This window comes from Balaenoptera musculus, chromosome 15 (genome assembly GCF_009873245.2).
Source record: "Balaenoptera musculus isolate JJ_BM4_2016_0621 chromosome 15, mBalMus1.pri.v3, whole genome shotgun sequence".
Lineage (NCBI taxonomy): Eukaryota > Metazoa > Chordata > Mammalia > Artiodactyla > Balaenopteridae > Balaenoptera > Balaenoptera musculus.
In genome coordinates, this window is record NC_045799.1 from 22,832,235 (window position 1) to 22,854,306 (window position 22,072).

The window sequence follows — 22,072 nt, forward strand, 5'->3', positions numbered from 1 at the left end:
CATTATAAGGACCCCAGAAGGAGAAGAGAGAGAGAAAGGACCGAGAAAATATTTGAAGAGATTATAGTCGAAAACTTCCCTAACATGGGAAAGGAAACAGCCACACAAGTCTAGGAAGCACAGAGAGTCCCATACAGGATAAACCCAAGGAGAAACATGCCGAGACACATAGTAATCAAATTGGCAAAAATTAAAGACAAACAAAAATTATTGAAAGCAGCAAGGGAAAAACGGCAAATAACATACAAGGGAACTCCCATAAGGTTAACAGCTGATTTCTCAGCAGAAACTCTACAAGCCAGAAGGGAGTGGCATGATATACTTCAAGTGATGAAAAGGAAGAACCTACAACCAAGATTACTCTACCCGGCAAGGATCTCATTCAGATTCGATGGAGAAATCAAAAGCTTTACAGACGAGCAAAAGCTAAGAGAATTCAGCACCACCAAACCAGCTCTACAACACATGCTAAAGGAACTTCTCTAAGTGGGAAACACAAGAGAAGAAAAGGACCTACAAAAACAAACCCAAAACAATTAAGAAAATGGTCATAGGAACATATATATCGATAATTACCTTAAACGTGAACGGATTAAATGCTCCAACCAAAAGACACAGGCTTGCTGAATGGATACAAAAACAAGACCCATATATATGCTGTCTACAAGAGACCCACTTTAGACCTAGGGACACATACAGACTGAAAGTGACAAGATGGAAAAAGATATTCCAGGCAAATGGAAATCAAAAGAAAGCTGGAGTAGCAATACTCATATGAGATAAAATAGACTTTAAAATAAAGAATGTTACAAGAGACAAGGAAGGACACTACATAATGATCAAGGGATCAATCCAAGAAGAAGATATAACAATTATAAATATATATGCACTCAACATAGGAGCACCTCAATACATAAGGCAACTGCTAACAGCTATAAAAGAGGAAATCAACAGTAACACAATAATAGTGGGGGACTTTAACACACCTCACATACACCAATGGACAGATCATCCAAACAGAAAATTAATAAGGAAACACACGCTTTAAATGACACAATAGACCAGGTAGATTTAATTGATATTTATAGGACATTCCACCCAAAAACAGCAGATTACACTTCTCAAGTGCACAGGGAACATTCTCCAGGATAGATCACATCTTGGCTCACAAATCAAGCCTCAGTAAATTTAAGAAAATTGAAATCATATCAAGCATCTTTTCTGACCACAACGCTATGAGATTAGAAATCAATTACAGGGATAAAAATGTAAAAAACACAAACACATGGAGGCTAAACAATACGTTACTAAATAACCAAGAGATCACTGAAGAAATCAAAGAGGAAATCAAAAAATACCTAGAGACAAATGACAATGAAAACACGACGATCCAAAACCTATGGGATGCAGCAAAAGCAGTTCTAAGAGGGAAGTTTATAGCTATACAAGCCTACCTCAAGAAACAAAAAAAATCTCAAATAAACAATCTAACGTTACACCTAAAGGAACTGGAGAAAGAAGAACAAACAAAACCCAAAGTTAGCAGAAGGAAAGAAATCATAAAGATCAGAGCAGAAATAAATGAAATAGAAACAAAGAAAACAAGAGCAAAGAACAATAAAACTAAAAGCTGGTTCTTTGAGAAGATAAACAAAATTGATAAACCATTAGCCAGACTCATCAAGAAAAAGAGGAAGAGGACTCAAATCAATAAAATTAGAAACGAAAAAGGAGAAGTTACAATAGACACTACAGAAATACAAAGCATCCTAAGAGACTACTACACACAACTCTGTGCCAATAAAATGGACAACCTGGAAGAAATGGACAAATTCTTAGAGAGGTATAACCTTCCAAGACTGAACCAGGAAGAAACAGAAAATATGAACAGACCAATCACAAGTAATGAAATTGAAACTGTGATTAAAAATCTTCCAACAAACAAAAGTCCAGGACCAGATGGCTTCACAGGTGAATTCTATCAAACATTGAGAGAAGAGCTAACACCCATCCTTCTCAAACTCTTCCAAAAAATCGCAGAGGAAGGGAAACTCCCAAACTCATTCTATGAGACCACCATCCCACTGATACCAAAACCAGACAAAGATACTACAGAAAAAGAAAATTACAGACCAATATCACTGATGAATATAGATGCAAAAATCCTCAACAAAACACTAGCAAACAGAATCCAACAACACACTAAAAGGATCATACACCATGATCAAGTGGGATTTATCCCAGGGACGCAAGGATTCTTCAATATACATAAATCAATCAATGTGATAAACCATATTAACAAATTGAAGAAGAAAAACCATATGATCATCTCAATAGATGCAGAAAAAGCTTTTGACAAAATTCAACACCCATTTATGATAAAAACTCTCCTGAAAGTGGGCATAGAGGGAACCTACCTCAACATAATAAAGGCCATATATGACAAACCCACAGCAAACATCATTCTCAATGGTGAAACACTGAAAGCATTTCCTCTAAGATCAGGAACAAGACAAGGATGTCCACTCTCACCACTATTATTCAACATAGTTTTGGAAGTCCTAGCCACGGCAATCAGAGAAGAAAAAGAAATAAAAGGAATATAAATTGGAAAAGAAGAAGTAAAACTGTCACTGTTTGCAGATGACATGATACTATACATAGAGAATCCTAAAGATGCCACCAGAAAACTAGTAGAAGTAATCAATGAATTTGGTAAAGTTGCAGGATACAAAATTAATGCATAGAAATCTCTTGCATCCCTTTACACTAATGATGCAAAATCTGAAAGAGAAATTAAGGAAACACTCCCATTTACCATTGCAACAAAAAGAATAAAATACCTAGGAATAAACCTATCTAGGGATGCAAAAGACCTGTATGCAGAAAACTATAAGACACTGATGAAAGAAATTAAAGATGATATCAACTGATGGAGAGATATACCATGTTCTTGGATTGGAAGAATCAACATTGTGAAAATGACTATACTACCCAAAGCAATCTACAGATTCAGTGCAATCCCTATCAAACTACCACTGACATTTTTTACGGAACTAGAACAAAAAATCTTAAAATTTGTATGGAGACAGAAAAGACCCCGAATAGCCAAAGCAGTCTTGAGGGAAAAAAACGGAGCTGGAGGAATCAGACTCCCTGACTTCAAACTGTACTACAAAGCTACAGTTATCAAGAAAATATGGTACTGGCACAAAAACAGAAACAGATCAATGGAACAAGATAGAAAGCCCAGAGGTAAACCCACGCACCTATGGTCAACTAATTATGACAAAGGAGGCAAGGATATACAGTGGAGAAAAGACAGTCTCTTCAATAAGTGGTGCTGGGAAAACTGGACAACTACATGTAAAAGAATGAAATTAGAACGCTCCCTAACACCATACACAAAAATAAACTCAAAATGGATTCGAGACCTAAATGTAAGACCGGACACTATAAAACTCTTAGAGGAAAACACAGGAAGAACACTCTTTGACATAAATCACAGCAAGATATTTTTTGATCCACCTCCTAGAGTAATGGAAATAAAAACAAAAGTAAACAAATGGGACCTAATGAAACTTCAAAGCTTTTGCACAGCAAAGGAAACCATAAACAAGACGAAAAGACAACCCTCGGAATGGGAGAAAATATTTGCAAACGAATCAACGGACAAAGGATTAATCTCCAAAATATATAAACAGCTCATGCAGCTCAATATTAAAAAAACAAACAACCCAATCCAAAAATGGGCAGAAGACCTAAATAGACATTTCTCTAAAGAAGACATACAGATGGCCAAGAAGCACATGAAAAGCTGCTCAACGTCACTAATTACTAGAGAAATGCAAATCAAAACTACAAAGAGGTATCACCTCACACCAGTTAGAATGGGCATCATCAGAAAATCTACAAACAACAAATGCTAGAGAGGGTGTGGAGAAAAGGGAACCCTCTTGCACTCTTGGTGGGAATGTAAATTGATACAGCCACTATGGAGAACAGGATGGAAGTTCCTTAAAGAACTAAAAATAGAATTACCATATGACCCAGCAATCCCACTCCTGGGCATATACCCAGCGAAAACCATAATTCAAAAAGACACATGCACCCCAATGTTCATTGCAGCACTATTTACAACAGCCAGGTCATGGAGGCAACCTAAATGCCCATCAACAGACGAATGGATAAAGAAGATGTGGTACATATATACAATGGAATATTACTCAGCCATAAAAAGGAACAAAAGTGGGTCATTTGTAGAGACGTGGATGGATCTAGAGACTGTCATATAGAGTGAAGTAAGACAGAAAGAGAAAAACAAATATCACCTATAAAATGGTACAGATGAACTGGTTTGCAGAGCAGAAATTGAGACACAGAAGTAGAGAAAAAAACGTATGGACACCAAGAGGGGAAAACGGCAGGGGTGGGGGTCAGTGTGATGAATTGGGCTATTGGGATTGACATGTATACACTGATGGGTATAAAATGGATAACTAATAAGAACCTGCTGTATAAAAAAAAATTAAATAAAAAAAAAAAGAAGAAAAAGAAACTCTGGATGCCAAACACTTTCAGACTGACCCAGTCGTATCCTTTCTCCAGGATGATCAATCACTCATGAAGCCTGAAGCCATTCTCCAAGAGGATCTGGCATCCCTTTGAGAAAAAAAAAAAAAAGCCAAGGAAACAAGTGTTATATAGTCTTCCTCTGATTATTAGTACCTTTTCTTTGGGAGTCTAGCTGTGTACAGCTGCGTACATTGCATAAGGAACGTGGAATTTTTTTTTTTAATTTATTATTTTATTTATTTATTTTGGCTGTGTTGGGTCTTTGTTGCTGCGAGCAGGCTTTCTCTAGTTGCGGCGAGTGGGCTTCTCATTGCGGTGGCTTCTCTTGTTGCGGAGCACGGGCCCTAGGCGCGGGATTCAGTACTTGTGGCTCGCAGGTTCTAGAGCACAGGCTCAGTAGTTGTAGTGCATGGGCTTAGTTGCTCCGCGGCATGTGCGATCTCCCCGGACCAGGGCTCGAACCCGTGTCCCCTGCATTGACAGGCGGATTCTTAACCACTGCACCACCAGGGAAGCCTCGTGGAATTGTTTTTTTGCTAGGTTCTCAACAAAGAAAAGATCACTTTGGTTTCTGGAAAGAATTGCATCTTTCTGGTTTTGGCATTTCCCTTTGCGCTCTTCTCAGGCTTCAGGGCCTAACAAAATGCTTCATGACTGTGATCACATGATAGTGAGTAAGGGAATTCATGCATACAGGGACAGCTGCTTCTCAAATTGCTCATCAGAATTTGTGTTTCTGTGTTCCAGGACCAAGATTTTAGTTCAGACTAGAGCGATTTTCCCTAATCTTTCTAAATAATCTGTAAAGGAACCTCTGGGAGCCCAGTAGGATTGAAGCTCTAATATGGTCTGTTTTGACATCATTATAAATTATTCCTCAAAAGATTAAATGAATCTTTAAGTTGTATATTACAAAATACTAAGTTACAAACTTTTTTTTTTTTTTTTTGGCCATGCCATACGGCATGCAGGATCTTAGTTCCCTGACCAGGGATTGAACCCGTGCCCTCTGCACTGGGAGTGTGGAGTCTTAACCACTGGACTGCCAGGGAAGTCCCGACAAACATATTTTTTGTGCCATACCAAATCCTTTTTTTCTAATTTTTTAATTACAAAAGGTGAAGTATATGCTCATTGTAGAAAAGTATAAAAAAAATTATAATCATCCATAATCTGTCTATTTAGAAACAACTGCTATTGTTAACGTTTTGGTATTTTTCTTCTAGTCTTTTTTCGTGCATATTTTAATGTAGATGAGATCAAACTTTGAAGACCATTCTGTAGCCTACTTTATTATCATTTAATAACCGTATCATGTCTTAAACTGGAATGCAGTGGAATTTTTTGTTGTTTTCGACCCAAAGTCTTAACAGAACTATTTCAGCATTTAATTTTGTTATATTGGCGTATTCATTTTATAAATATATATTAACTTATACCCGGCCCTGTGCTGTATGTGGTGGAAGGTGCGAGTTGAATCAGAGATCAGGGGCTCACTGGCTGGTCATTTATATCCTACTACAACGATCTACCCTAGTCCCTGAGAGGGCCCTTCCTCCTGCTTCTCATCGTCTAACTAGATGTTAAACACAATGACTTCTCTGAAGGAGTTCTCAGGAATTGTATGGGGCTAGTGGGGAACTAGGGAACTCTGTGATCCTTTTTACCAAGGGCGGCATTCCTTGGAAATGTGCTACCCAGTCCCATCTACGTGGCATCTTAGTTGTCTTTCCACGCTGTGACTGCATCAGACTTTACTTTGTGAACTTGGCTTCATGCCAGGACTAATACCTCAGACCGGCTGCCTCCACCACTCTCTGTCCTCTGTGTCATCTACAGTCTCTCTGTGATTGGTAATCTATTGTGACTTTACTGCCACCTTTACAGAAATAAGGTGGTAGGATACAGAACTGTTTCTAAGAGGATCTTCTTGAAGGGGGATGGGATTGCTTAGTACTCCCTTGGCATCAGATTTCTTGATCTTCTCCGGAGGGGCAGCTTTGGGGAAGGTGCTGATAATTATTATAGCTCCACACCTTCTGGAAGCTGTTGTAGACAGATATAACACAGTTTCTAAATAATGAGAGGGTATTTTTTCTGGGCAGGAGCTTTTACTTTATGAAAAATCAAGTCAGAAGGTTTTCTTTTCCTCCCAAACACATCACTCATTACCCTTTTTATACTCTTATGTCATACTCTTGCAACTCTGGCATCTGAAATGCTACAAAAATGCCTCTGAGTCATTGCCATTGATTTTTTTTTTTCTTGGCAATCAGACATTACTATGATACAATCTCTTTTTAGAAGCTTGGTGAATTCTCCTTGGATCTTTTGACTGTGTTTTACTTTTTAAATGATTCAATGATTTGTCCTTTTTCCTATTAGCAGTTTCCTGGGATATACCAGTGTATTAGGAACCCTGTTTTATCATTCTTTCCCTCCTTCAATGACACTGCCTTTCTTGCTTGTTAAATTTCAGATCTTCCATTTCTTATCCACCTATATCTTTGTTCTCTTCTTAATCCTTTCTTTGCTTCCTTGTCCCGGGCACTCTGGCTCCTGCCTTCCTTTGCACGTCTCAGGGTTGGCCTCTAGCTCCTTTCCTCCCAGGTACCTCCCGTGTGGGTTGTGAATGTGCTCTCAGACTCTGATCCATGTTTTACTCTCTCTCACTGCTCTCCTTAGGTAGGGAGACAAGAAGTTACAGGCTTTACTGGGAAACCAGGCTCCTTTCCTTCATCTTCACAGGAAGCCTGCCAAAGTGTAACCCCACCTCTAAAGGCTCACCTTTTACTAACACACGTTAGGAACCCACCCGGCCTCCTCTGAAGCCTATTGATGAGAACCATTTTAGTTTTACGGCAACCAAGAGGCTGCACATGCACTGCTTTCACTGTGAACTGAATTTGCTGCACATTTGGGGAAGCCACATGGGGAAACTGACTGTGTTTTCTGCCTTCTGTTGACAGAATGGTACACGAAACTTCCAGGACTTTGACTGTCAGGTAAGGACTGTACAAACACCAAGGAGGGCTGTGTACAGGATCTCTGCAGTGCTTCCCTCCCTGTGCTGGTGGTGTTATAGAGGTGGATCTCTCTTCGTAGCTAATCATGACTCCTTCATGTTCTTTTGGTCATTGGATCAAGTTTATTTAAAATGATTTGCTATTGTGTTCAAAAATTGCCTGCCAGGTACCTGTTCTGTGGTTGTAGGTTATTGGGTGGAGCTTTCTCTTTGTAATTAAGATCTCCTTTCCTCAAATGATATTGGAAACCCTAGTCACAGGTGTCAAATGGTTGTCACCTCACTGCAGAGAAGGCAGGAGAGGGGCATTTTGAGGGGAGACTTAACCAACAACAAAATCTTTTCCTAAAAGAAAAAGACACATTAAGTGTTATTAACATAAAATGCAGATATCTCTTGGCTTTATCTTTGGAAACGCAAAGTTCATCCTGGCTCATTAGTATTTTCCTAAATGATATTGTTTGTCTTAGTCTGTTTTTGCCTATAGCTCTATTGCCAATTTGAAAATCAATAAAGTGAACCAGCAACCCTCCCTCCACCTTCCTACTTTATCTGTTGCCTGGCCCTGAAAGAAATGGGAGGAAGGAGTATGGAAATGGGAACCTTATAAGCCCGTGCAGCCTGACTCTCCTACTTTTGGGGTAGATGTCATAAGAGTGGCTATCAGAGGCAACATGAAGTAGACTCAGAGGGTACTAGGCAGGAAAGGAAGGTGCAGGGAAGCCAACTTCCTCGTGTCCAGGATTCACCCAACTTGTATACCCACAGGCAGATAGTTATTTTCAGATATATTAAGTTAAGTACAGTGGAATCTCTCCATATAGCATTAGAATCAAAAGGAAGAACTAATATTTGTCTCATAGGCAAACCAGTTATATCATAATAATTTATTGGGTACCTACTATAGATACTAAACATACATCATCTCTAGTGCTTGGAGCAATATCATTAGGTGGTTTTTATTACAGATGAGGAAATTAAGAATCACATTTCATAACTTGCCATTGGGTGGAATTGGAGTTGAAAAACCCCCTTTGTCCTGAATCCATTGCCCATTCTTTCTCACTTGGGAATGTCCAGAGCTTAGATGTGGCAAGGAGTTGAGAGCTGAGGTTCCTTGGCAGGACAAATAAGACTGAGACTCACTTTAGAAGGGGCAGGCTCCTTGTTACAGACTTTTTAATCCCAGTGCCAAACACCTCTTGGTGTGACTATTTGGTATACTTACATATACAACATAATCAGCCAGGTGCTGTTAGGGAAACATTTGCTATAGACCCTTACTCAAAAACAAGAAGTCATATTATTTTTTGGTGAATGGTGGCAATCAAGTTTGGGGTTAGTTGTCTTTAATTTGATCTAACTTCAGTTATGGTTTGGATCCTAGGTTGAACCAGTTTAACTTGATTGCTGTTAATATTTGATATAATTTACCTAGAAGGAGATCATTTGAGAGAGGGTGACAGTAAAATTCAAGGTGAGGAATTCCAGAAATAGTATATATATTCCTACCTAAAAGTGTGGAAGCATTTATTTTCATCAAATTGAGCACCCCCCCTTCAAAAAATGGAATATTAAAAAATTATGTGCTTATTGCAAAATAGATAAGAAAATACCAAAAAGCAAAAAAATAAAAATCACTTGTTATTTCACCAGTGTTAGTATTTTGGTATATATACTTCAGGATTTTTTTTTCACACATAAGCATACTTAGATATAAATGAAATTGAGTTTTAGAGATATAATTATCAATCACTTTTTAATATAAAGGCTTGAAAATAGTCTGGCAAAAATTCTTGATGTTTTGAGTGAAGCTCTAATATATTAACATGTTCTGGCCTCATTAAATATAACTTTTAGTTCAGTTTTGATACAAATAGAATGATGGCAGATGTTTGTCACATGTCTGTTACTGGTTATGAATGTGTAGGTTCTCTGTGTTCTAAAGAAGAAAATATCACAGGCCCTTCTTTTTTTCTTCTCTCAACACTCATGAATGCTCTTCATTCTCATCTGTCTCTTTGTTAAAGGTTTATGTGGTGTTCTGGAGACTGGGGGCATCTGGGTCAGGAGTCTAGCGACAGGTGATAGAAGGCCTAGGAAGTAGGAACTGTGCTGTGAGACATCTAGAGTGGCCCAGTTTGCCTGAAGGCTTCCCGGAGACCACTGGACCTTCTTAGGAGACAAAGCAGAACAAATTTAAAGCCACCCACTGGCTTTGTCACTTAATGGAAAGGCATTCAGCCTTGACATTGGTGTTGTTCATTAGCATAAATGTGGCACGGGGCTAACTGAGGCCAGTTAATCTGGGCTTCCTTCTGGTCTCTGTCTTGCCTCAGAGAAATCTTTAAGGAATGTTTGATGATATTCCAGGAAGTTATCTTAACATCACAACCATGAGAGATCATAACTTCAGTCTGAACTGCCTTTTCCCCCTCTGTTTCCTTTACTAATCACCTACATGCTTTTTTTTCCCCCAATAATTGAAAATATAATTAAAATTGTACCATTTCTCTTGGTTCTTTGATTGTCCTAGTGACTTCATTGCTATATAGCTCCCCTGAGGCCAAAAGCAGTTATATTGGGATATAAGAGTAATGAGGGGAGGGGTGCTTAGAGGTGATGCTTAGAATTGCTGTAAAAGGAGAAAACCTATTGCCAGTTGAAACAATGAATCAGCAGGCTTATTGTCCATTTATCTACTTCAGTGCTGCTTAATTTTCTTCTACTTATGAGAGTGTTTAAAAATTTGGAATTAGAGCTGAGACAATGCTATATAGCTTTTTTGTGTTTGTGATATATTGCTTTAAAAAATAATTATACCGGGGGATTAAGAGGTACAAACTACTATATATAGATAAATGTTACAAGGATATATTGTACAGCATAGGAAATATAGCCAATATTTTATAAAAACTTTAAATGAAGTATAATCCGTAAAACTTTTGGATCACTGTGTTGTACACCTGAAACTAATATAATACTGTAAATCAACGGTACCTCAACTTTAAAAAAAAAGATGGATTAATAAGATGGATAGATGCATGATAATTAAGTATAGTAAAATGTTAATGGTAGAGTTCAGGTGGTGGGTATACATATGTTCACTGTAAGGTATTTCAACTTAGGCATATGGTTGAACGTTTTCATGATAAAATATTGCGGGGAGACCAATGTTTACTTTTGTTAAAAAGTACACAAAACTGCTTTTAATTTTCACACAGCTCTCTCCATGGACATTTCCAGTGCTTCTCCACACGGACACACACTTATGAACTTGTGATCACTATGTTTGTATAAATACCATCATTGTTATTTCTCACGTTTCTAAAACTTCACGTGTAGTATTTAATGTGTGTATATCACATGAGTAAATATGTTAAAAAATAACACTTGTGTATAATCAAATTTAGAAAATGAAGAAAAGTATGAAAATAAAGGTTTCCTATAATCCTGTTCCCTAGGGATAACCGTATTTTATTATATTTCTTTCCAGTATTTACTTTTATATTCTGGTTATCAAAAGAGTACGTGCTCATAGTTGAATATTTGGAGAGCACAGAGAATTATAAAGTAGCTAGAGAAAAGCTCACAGTCCTAAAACCCAGGGGCAACCATGTTAATGTGTTCAGTGTTGAGATGTATGTCTGTGTGTATTATTTATTTATTTATATTATTTATTTATTTTTATTTTGGCTGTGCCGGGACTTAGTTGCCACACAAGGGATTTTTTTTTTTTTTTTTTTTTTAGCGACAGGCGGGCTTTTTGGTTGTGGCATGCAGACTCTTAGTTGCAGCATGCAGACGGAATCTAGTTCCCCAACCAGGGATTGAACCCAGGCCCCCTGCACTGGAAGCATGGAGTTTTACCCACTGGACCACCAGGGAAGTCCCTATATATTATTTTCTAAAATATAATTTTTAAAGTTTATATAATTGGTCACCCTGGATGTACAATTATGTATCTCCTTTTCTGACTTAATATTAGAACACAATCTCATTTACGTGTCATTTTAAAACTCTCATAAAAATAATCTCTAATGGGGAATTCCCTGGTGGTCCAGTGGTTAGGACTTGGTGCTTTAACTGCCGAGGCCCAGGTTCAATCCCTGGTCAGGGAACTAAGATCCTGCAAGCCACGTGGCGCAGCCAAAAAAAAAAAAACATCTCTAATGGCTGCCTGTTATTTCATCATATGGCTATCCCATGACTTAACTATTCCATTATTTTTGGAAATTAGATTGCTTATAATATGTTCAGTTCACTGAACATTTTTGTGCGTAAATTTTACATACACGTTGGATTATTTCCTTAGATGGATTCTTGGAATGAACACATTTAAGGCTCTTGGCATATCTTGTCAAATTGCCTTCCACTTCCACCAGAAGGGTACTCAAGAAGTATTAATGGAAAGTGAAAAGCTGCTGTCTGCCACAATATATCATTCCTGTAGAAGATGCTGATGATGGAGTGAACTCACAAGAATGGAGTTCTTGCTCCTAGGATAAGAACTCCAGGCCTGGCCAAGGGCTGGATAATTTCATGCTGGCTGTTTAATTGCAGTAGCTCTTAAGAGGACTGATTTATAGAACTCTACTGTGAGGACTGGTTTTTAGTACCACAGTTCAAATGTATGTATGTGACTGCCTCTTCTAAAGGGGTATAAACAGCTTTAAACTCTTGCAGGTCACTTGGTAAATGGGCACTATTACAAAATAAGAATTCAGTGAAGTAAATAACTCAAAGTGCCTTCCACAGAAAAGAGGTGTTTGGAGACATCTGGGATTCAGCCACCTGCTGCAGTCTGTTAGAGAGCTTGACCGGTTCCACGCTTCTCCCCTTGCCTTGAAGGATGTGATTGTGGCCCCAGTCCCCCTTTCAGCCTGTTGTCCCACTGCTTCCCATTGTACATTCCACCCACTCCCAGGAAAACTAGAATTATTGCTGACCTACCCATCCTTCTGCTTTGTGCTTTTCCTTTCTGCTGGCCTTTGTTCACAGGTCCTCCCCTTGAGATGCATACCCGTCCCCTTTCGGGTTTTTTTTTCTATTTTTTTTTAACTGTTATTTATTTATTTATTTTCTTATTAGTTATCCATTTTATACACATCAGTGTATACACATCATTCCCAATCGCCCAGTTCATCACACCACCGCCACCACCCCCCGCCGCTTTCCCTTCTAGGTGTCCATACGTTTATTTTTTTAAAATTAATTTACTTATCTATTTATTTTTGGCTGTGTTGGGTCTTTGTTTCTGTGCGCAGGCTTTCTCTAGTTGCGGCGAGCGGGGGCCACTCTTCATCGCGGTGCGCGGGCCTCTCACTGTCGCGGCCTCTCTTGTTGCGGAGCACAGGTTCCAGATGCGCAAGCTCAGTAGTTGTGGCTCACGGGCCTAGTTGCTCCACGGCATGTGGGATCTTCCCAGACCAGGGCTCGAACCCGTGTCCCCTGCATTGGCAGGCAGATTCTCAACCACTGCGCCACCAGGGAAGCCCCCGTACGTTTTTTTCTCTACTTCTGTGTCTCAATTTCTGCTCTACAAACCAGTTCATCTGTACCATTTTCTAGGTTCCACATATATGTGTTAATATACGATATTTGTTTTTCTCTTTCTGACTTACTTCACTCTGTATGACAGTCTCTAGATGCATCCACGTCTCTACAAATGACCCAATTTCGTTCCTTTTAATGGCTTAGTAATATTCCATTGTATATATGTACCACATCTTCTTTATCCATTCGTCTGTCGATGGGCATTTAGGTTGCTTCCATGACCTGGCTATTGTAAATAGTGCTGCAGTGAACATTGGGGTACATGTGTCTTTTTGAATTATGGTTTTCTCTGGGTATATGCCCAGGAGTGGGATTGCTGGGTCATATGGTAATTCTATTTTGAGTTTTTTAAGGAACCTCCATACTGTTCTCCATAGTGGCTGTATCAATTTACATTCCCACCAACAGTGCAAGAGGGTTCCCTTTACTCCACACCCTCTCCAGCATTTGTTGTTTGTAGATTTTCTGTTGATGCCCATTCTAACTGGTGTGAGGTGATACCTCATTGTAGTTTTGATTTGCATTTCTCTAATAATTAGTGATGTTGAGCAGCTTTTCATGTGTTCTTGGCCATCTGTATGTCTTCTTTGGAGAAATGTCTATTTAGGTCTTCTGCCCATTTTTGGATTGGGTTGTTTGTTTTTTAAATATTGAGCTGCATGAGCTGTTTATATATTTTGGAGATTAATCCTTTGTCCACTGATCCTTTTGCACATATTTTCTCCTGCTCTGAGGGTTGTCTTTTCGTCTTGTTTATGGTTTCCTTTGCTGTGCAAAAGCTTTTAAGTTTCATTAGGTCCTATTTGTTTACTTTTGTTTTTATTTCCATTACTTTAGGAGGTGGATCAAAAAATATCTTGCTGTGATTTATGTCAAAAGAGTGTTCTTCCTTTGTTTTCCTCTAAGAGTTCTATAGTGCCCAGTCTTACATTTAGGTCTCTAATCCATTTTGAGTTTATTTTTGTGTATGGTGTTAGGGAGTGTTCTAATTTCATTCTTTTACATGTAGCTGTCCAGTTTTCTCAGCACCACTTATTGAAGAGACTGTCTTTTCTCCATTGTATATCCTCACCTCCTTTGTCATAGATTAGTTGACCATAGGTGCGTGGGTTTATCTCTGGGCTTTCTATCCTGTTTCATTGATCTATATTTTCTGTTTTTGTGCCAGTACCCTATTGTCTTGATGACTGTAGCTTTGTAGTATAGTCTGAAGTCAGGGAGTCTGATTCCTCCAGCTCCATTTTTTTCCCTCAAGACTGCTTTGGCTATTCGGGGTCTTATGTGTCTCCATACAAATTTTAAGATTTTTTGTTCTAGTCCTGTAAAAAATGCCATTGGTAATTTGATAGGGATTGCATTGAATCTGTAGATTGCTTTGCATAGTATAGTCATTTTCACAATGTTGATTCTTCCAATCCAAGAACATGGTATATCTCTCCATCTGTTGGTATCATCTTTAATTTCTTTCATCAGTGTCTTATAGTTTTCTGCATACAGGTCTTTTGCATCCCTAGGTAGGTTTATTCCTAGGTATTTTATTCTTTTTATTGCAATGGTAAATGAGAGTGTTTCCTTAATTTCTCTTTCAGATTTTTCATCATTAGTGTATAGGAATGCAAGAGATTTCTGTGCATTAATTTTGTATCCTGCAACTTTACCAAATTCATTGATGAGCTCTAGTAGTTTTCTGGTGGCATCTTTAGGATTCTCTATGTATAGTAGCATGTCATCTGCAAACAGTGACAGTTTTACTTCTTCTTTTCCAATTTGTATTCCTTTTATTTCTTTTTCTTCTCTGATTGCCGTGGCTAGGACTTCCAAAACTATGTTGAATAATAGTGGTGAGAGTGGACATCCTTGTCTCGTTCCTGATCTTAGAGGAAATGCTTTCAGTGTTTCACCATTGAGAATGATGTTTGCTGTGGGTTTGTCGTATATGGCCTTTATTATGTTGAGGTAGGTTCCCTCTATGCCCACTTTCTGGAGAATTTTTATCATAAATGGGTGTTGAATTTTGTCAAAAGCTTTTTCTGCATCTATTGAGATGATCATATGGTTTTTATCCTTCAGTTTGTTAATATGGTGTATCACATTGATTGATTTGTGTATATTGAAGAATCCTTGCATCCTTGGGATAAATCCCACTTGATCATGGGGTATGATCCTTTTAATGTGTTGTTGGATTTTGTTTGCTAGTATTTTGTTGAGGATTTTTGCATCTATATTCATCAGTGATATTGGTTTGTAATTTTCTTTTTCTGTAGTATCTTTTTCTGGTTCTGGTATCAGGGGGATGGTGGCCTCAGAATGAGTTTGGGAGTTTTCCTTCCTCTACAATTTTTTGGAAGGGTTTGAGAAGGGTGGGTGTTAGCTCTTCTCTAAATGTTTGATAGAATTCACCTGTGAAACCGTCTGGTCCTGGACTTTTGTTTGTTGGAAGATTTTTTTTTTTTTTTTTTTTTTATAGCTACTTTATTTATTTATTTATTTATTTTTGGCTGTGTTGGGTCTTCGGTTCGTGCGAGGGCTTTCTCCAGTTGCGGCAAGCGGGGGCCACTCTTCATCGCGGTGCGGGGACCGCTCTTCATCGCGGTGCGCGGGCCTTTCACTATCGCGGCCCCTCCCGTTGCGGGGCACAGGCTCCAGACGCGCAAGCTCAGTAGTTGTGGCTCACGGGCCCAGCCGCTCCGCGGCATGTGGGATCCTCCCAGACCAGGGCTCGAACCCGTGTCCCCTGCATTAGCAGGCAGACTCTCAACCACTGCGCCACCAGGGAAGCCCTGTTGGAAGATTTTTAATCACAGTTTCAATTTCATTACTTGTGATTGGTCTGTTCATATTTTCTGTTTCTTCCTGCTTCAGTCTTGGAAGGTTATACCTTTCTAAGAATTTGTCCATTTCTTCCAGGTTGTCCATTTTATTGGCACAGAGTTGCTTGTAGTAGTCTCTTAGGATGCTTTGTATTTCTGCAGTGTCTGTTGTAACTTCTCCTTTTTCATTTCTAATTTTATTGATTTGAGTCCTCTTCCTCTTTTTCTTGATGAGTCTGGCTAATGGTTTATCAATTTTGTTTATCTTCTCAAAGAACCAGCTTTTAGTTTTATTGTTCTTTGCTCTTGTTTTCTTTGTTTCTATTTCATTTATTTCCACTCTGATCTTTATGATATCTTTCCTTCTGCTAACTTTGGGTTTTGTTTGTTCTTCTTTCTCTAGTTCCTGTAGGTGTAACATTAGATTGTTTATTTGAGATTTTTTTTTTTTGTTTCTTGAGGTAGGCTTGTATAGCTATAAACTTCCCTCTTAGGACTGCTTTTGCTGCATCCCATAGGTTTTGGGTTGTCTTGTTTTCATTGTTATTTGTCTCTAGGTATTTTTTGATTTCCTCTTTGATTTCTTCAGTGATCTCTTGGTTATTTAGTAACGTATTGTTTAGCCTCCATGTGTTTGTGTTTTTTACATTTTTTTCCCTGTAATTGATTTCTAATCTCATAGTGTTGTGGTCAGAAAAGATGCTTGATATGATTTCAGTTTTCTTAAATTTACTGAGGCTTGATTTGTGACCCAAGATGTGATCTATCCTGGAGAATGTTCCCTGCGCACTTGAGAAGAAAGTGTAATCTGCTGTTTTTGGGTGGAATGTCCTATAAATATCAATTAAATCTATCTAAACTATTGTGTCATTTAAAGCTTGTGTTTCCTTATTAATTTTTTGTTTGGATGATCCATCCATTGGTGTAAGTGAGGTGTTAAAGTCCCCCACTATTATTGTGTTTCTGTCGATTTCCTTTTTTATACCTGTTAGCAGTTGCCTTATATATTGAGGTGCTCCTATGTTGGGTGCATATATATTTATAATTGTTATATATTCTTCTTGGATGGATCCCTTGATCATTATGTGGTGTCCTTCCTTGTCTCTTGTAATATTCTTTATTTTAAAGTCTATTTTATCTCATATGAGTATTGCTACTCCAGCTTTCTTTTGATTTCCATTTGCATGGAATATCTTTTTCCATCCCCTCACTTTTAGTCTGTATGTGTCCCTAGGTCTGAAGTGGGTCTCTTGTAGACAGCATATATATGGGTCTTGTGTTTGTATCCATTCAGCAAGCCTGTGTCTTTTGGTTGGAACATTTAATCCATTCACGTTTAAGGTAATTATCGATATATATGTTCCTATGACCATTTTCTTAATTGTTTTGGGTTTGTTTTTGTAGGTCCTTTTCTTCTCTTGTGTTTCCCACTTAGGGAGGTTCCTTTAGCATTTTTTGTAGAGCTGGTTTGGTGGTGCTGAATTCTCTTAGCTTTTGCTTGTCTGTAAAGCTTTTGATTTCTCCATCAAATCTGAATGAGATCCTTGCTGGGTAGAGTAATCTTGGTTGTAGATTCTTCCCTTTCATCACTTGAAGTATATCATGCCACTCCCTTCTGACTTGTAGAGTTTCTGCTGAGAAATCAGCTGTTAACCTTATGGGAGTTCCCTTGTATGTATTTGTCGTTTTTCCCTTGCTGCTTTCAATAATTTTTGTTTGTCTTTAATTTTTGCCAATTTGATTACTGTGTGTCTTGGCATGTTTCTCCTTGGGTTTATCCTGTATGGGACTCTCTGTGCTTCCTGGACTTGGGTGGCTGTTTCCTTTCCTGTGTTAGGGAAGTTTTCGACTATAATCTCTTCAAATATTTTCTCAGGTCCTTTCTCTCTCTCTTCTTCTGGGGCCCCTATAATGCGAATGTTGTTGCGTTTAATGTTGTCCCAGAGGTCTCTTAGGCTGTCTTCATTTCTTTTCATTCTTTTTTCTTTATTCTGTTCCGCAACAGTGAATTCCACCATTCTGTCTTCCAGGTCACTTATCCGTTCTTCTGCCTCAGTTATGCTGCTATTGATTCCTTCTCGTGTATTTTTCATTTCAGTTATTGTATTGTTCACCTCTGTTTGTTTGTTCTTTAATTCTTCTAGGTCTTTGTTTAGCATTTCTTGCACCTTCTCGATCTTTACCTCCATTCTTTTTCCGAGGTCCTGGATCATCTTCACTATCATTATTCTGAATTCTTTTTCTGGAAGACTGCCTATCTCCATTTCATTTAGTTGTTTTTCCTGGGGTTTTTTCTTGTTCCTTCATCTGGTACATAGCCCTCTGGCTTTTCATCTTGTCTGTCTTTCTGTGAATGTGGTTTTTGTTCCACAGGCTGCAGGATTGTAGTTCTTCTTGCTTCTGCTGTCTGCCCTCTGGTGGATGAGACTATCTAAGAGGCTTGTGGAAGTTTTCTGATAGGAGGGACTGGTGGTGGGTAGAGCTGGCTGTTGCTCTGGTGGGCAGAACTCAGTAAAACTTTAATCCACTTGTCTGCTGATGGGTGGGGCTGGGTTCCCTCCTTGGTTGTTTGGCCTAGGCGACCCAACACTGGAGCCTACCCGGGCTCTTTGGTGGGGCTAATGACAGACTCTGGGAGGGCTCACGCCAAGGAGTACTTCCCAGAACTTCTGCTGCCAGTGTCCCTGTCCCTTGGTGAGCCACAGCTGCTCCCCTTCTCTGCAGGAGTACCTCCAACACTAGCAGGTAGGTCTGGTTCAGTCTCCTATGGGGTCACTGCTCCTTCCCCTGGGTCCCGATGCACACACTACTTTGTGTGTGCCCTCCAGGAGTGGAGTCTCTGTTTCCCCCAGTCCTGCCGAAGTCCTGCAATCAAATCCTGCTAGCCTTCAAAGTCTGATTCTCTAGGAATTCCTCCTCCCGTTGCCAGACCCCCAGGTTGGGAAGCCTGATGTGTGGCTCAGAACCTTCACTCCAGCGGGTGGACTTCTGTGGTATAAGTGTTCTCCAGTTTGTGAGTCACCCACCCAGCAGTTATGGGATCCGATTTTATTGTGATAGCGCCCCTCCTACCATCTCATTGCGGCTTCTCCTTTGTCTTTGCATGTGGGGTATCTTTTTTGGTGAGTTCCAGTGTCTTCCTGTTGATGATTGTTCAGCAGTTAGTTGTGATTCCAGTGTTCTTGAAAGAGGTAGTGAGAGCATGTCCTTCTACTCCGCCATCTTGAATCAGTCTCCCCTTTTGGTTTGATTTTGTTGGGGTTTTTTTTGGGGGGGTGGGGGGTAAGGGGGAGATTGATTATGTACTAAGGATAGAGGTGACTTTATTCTCATTTGGGGAGAAAAAAAGAATCTTATAGAAAAAGCTGAGGCCTTTTATCACCACCCCCAATCTCAGTTCCCTTTTCCCCTGTCACTAGAGGGTTTATTTCTCTGACAAGCTCTGTCATAGCATGGGCGTGACAGCTGCCAACTGCCCAAAATTCACATCCTTCCAGCTTAGCAGCCTCACTGCTAAGAGAAGAGATCTTTACCTGTAACTTGAGGGAAAAGGCTAGGGGAGGAGTCTTATTGGCTTAGTATGGGTCACATGTGTGGGGGTCACATGCATTTCCCTGGACTGCTCACTGTGGCCAGAGATTGGGGTGTCTGAATTGGCCAAACCTGGACCCCTTCCTACCTGGACTAGAGAGTCCATGTTCTGAAGGTGTTCTGGGCTGTTGAATGTGGGTTAAATAGTCATTCACTCTTTTTCTCCTCATTGTTAGCTAAGGCTGTGTGAAGAAGATATTGGAGTTGGCTTTGAAAAGACAGATAGGAAAAGATAGATTTTATGTTGACATATTGCAAAAGAAGCTTTCAAATGAAGAGCATGATTTGTAGGAAGTCTGAGAGTGTGGGTAGTTGAAAAGGAAAAGTCGATGTCTCAAAGAATGTTGATTTAACCAGGCTGAAAGATCTAAGAGGTAAGTGGGGAGAGAGCTGAAGCTAGAGTCGGGGAGAATGTATTATAGAACTTTAAGAAGGAAAATGTGATTTACTCATAGGCAGAAAGGCTGAGTAATTGTGGAGGCAGATTCTTTTACTATGGGATTAAATGAAGTCATGCAAATGAACTTTATACCACTACACAGGGGTAAGGCAGTGGGGGCATTATATTAAAATTTCCTATGTAATAACAAAAACTATGCCCAAGGCTCATACAGTAGCTTGCTTATTAGAAACAGAATAAAACTCATACTAATAAGAATGTTGACATTTCCAAGAGTATGTTGTCCTCCAAGTTTACCTAAACTGTTTCAGACTGGCCAGGGAGAGGAAGAAGCACTAATAGACATGACGTGATCAAAATTTAACTAAGTTCAGAGAGGTATGACAAGTCAGATTGTGTAATAACTCTGGTGATTGCACATTTAGCAGAAGGAAAAGGACTCAGAAAAAAAGGTGAACACTGATTATTATCAGTTAATGGTAATATCTTAATCTCTCAACTACATCTTTGATTAAGAGGGAGAGGCAGTCTAAGATGGAGAAGTATGTTGTGGACCGATATGATTTCAGGTGGTTTTATAAGCCTGGAGAATAAAGGATCATGTTTTAAAAGTGCATAGTCTTGGAGGTGGTAAGTAATCAGAGAGTGCTGGGAAAGATCTGTGACCAGAGCCTATTGGACACTTTCATTGTGCAGTCACACCCTCTAGAATGCTGGGGTGAAGGGTGAGGTAACTGGAGAAACAGCCTGTGCAGCAGCTGGTAGTTGGCTAAAGCAGCAGGGTGGCAGCAGCATCACCCCTTCAGTGGCCCGACCATTGAATCAGCTCCATAGCCAAGGTCTCTGCGCCCTCATCTCCAGATGGAGACTTGTTCAAGCCATTCACATATAAGGTCACAAAGGATATATTTACAAATCCACATGGATGTGAGTGTCTCCTTTCTTTCATATTACTTTGAAAATGAAGAGAAACCATAAGAGATACTGACAACCAAGGGTTGCTCCAAATAGGGCAACAAGATTGACAGATAGGGCTCAGGACTCTTGGCCTTTTGATACTTTGGTCGCTACACAATTTGAGGGCATATTATGGGGAGGTAGGGGCTAAGATCTCCCTAAAAAGTTCAAATTTTGTAAGCCAATTTTAACTCTGAATTTCGTCCAGATTATGAAATGATGACAAAGTAGTTACTTTGCCCTGTTGCCTCGTCTGCTTTTTAAATGTGTTCTCTTTTGCCGCATCTGTTTTATCTCCCTTTTCATCATCCTTCTGAACTTCCCTGACAGCTCACTATCCCCCACCCTCCGCTTGGCACCCTCCCTTTTCCTGCACACACTATCCCCATCAATTACCAGGTCTTAGGAGGTCCTGCTAACCCTAGGGCCAAAGTGTAAATTGTTCTTTTCCCTCAGTTCTCAGTAGCACAGCTGAGACCAAGCCAGGATATTTATGCAAGACTCTACTGAAGGCTTAGATATGACACAGGAAGGCTCCAGCAACTAGACTGTCAAGATGACAGATGGTTGCGCATTCTCTTCAATTTGGGTTCTCCTGTATTGTCACTCATCTGGCAGGGGCTGGTTTCTCCCTGTCTCCCTCTTTATTCTTTCTTTCTGTCAAGAAGTGAAACATGAGAGAGATCAAAGCCTCCTTAAGTTCATTTTCGGAATATATCACCTCCCAGAAGGAATCAAGTCCTAAATTTAGTGTACATTCCTTCTCCAAGTTTTTATACTTTAAATATATGTATGTAGGGACTTCCCTGCTGGAGCAGTGATTAAGATTCCGAGCTCCCAATGCAGGGGCCTGGGTTCGATCCCTGGTCAGGGAACTAGATCCCACATGCATGCCGCAACTAAGAGTTCGCATGCCACAACTAAGAGCTGGCGAAACTAACTAACTAACTAACTAACTAAATATATATGTAAACATATACAATCTGTATAGTGTTGCTTTTTTAAAAAATCTACATACATAAGTCATATATCATATACAGATCCTTCTGCATTTCTACTCAGCATTGTTTTTTCAAGATTTTCTCTGTGTATTAATGCTTATAGTTCTAGTTCATTCATTTTTGTCTGCATCTCATTATATGAATGTCATAATTTATC

At 39.4% G+C, this 22,072-nt stretch overlaps 1 protein-coding gene and 1 long non-coding RNA gene across 2 annotated transcripts in view; one reads left to right on the forward strand and one right to left on the reverse strand.

Annotated features, from left to right (window-relative positions):
• Positions 1 to 22,072, forward strand: part of NDRG3 (NDRG family member 3) — an 84,245-nt gene that overhangs the window by 27,655 nt on the left and 34,518 nt on the right. Inside the window, 1 exon segment of the mRNA XM_036825778.1 lies at positions 7,545 to 7,580. Within this exon segment, the coding sequence (XP_036681673.1) occupies positions 7,545 to 7,580 (36 nt within the window).
• The window catches only part of LOC118881173, a 40,562-nt gene that overhangs the window by 7,307 nt on the left and 11,183 nt on the right, over positions 1 to 22,072 (reverse strand). The gene's annotated exons all lie outside the window — the stretch shown is intronic.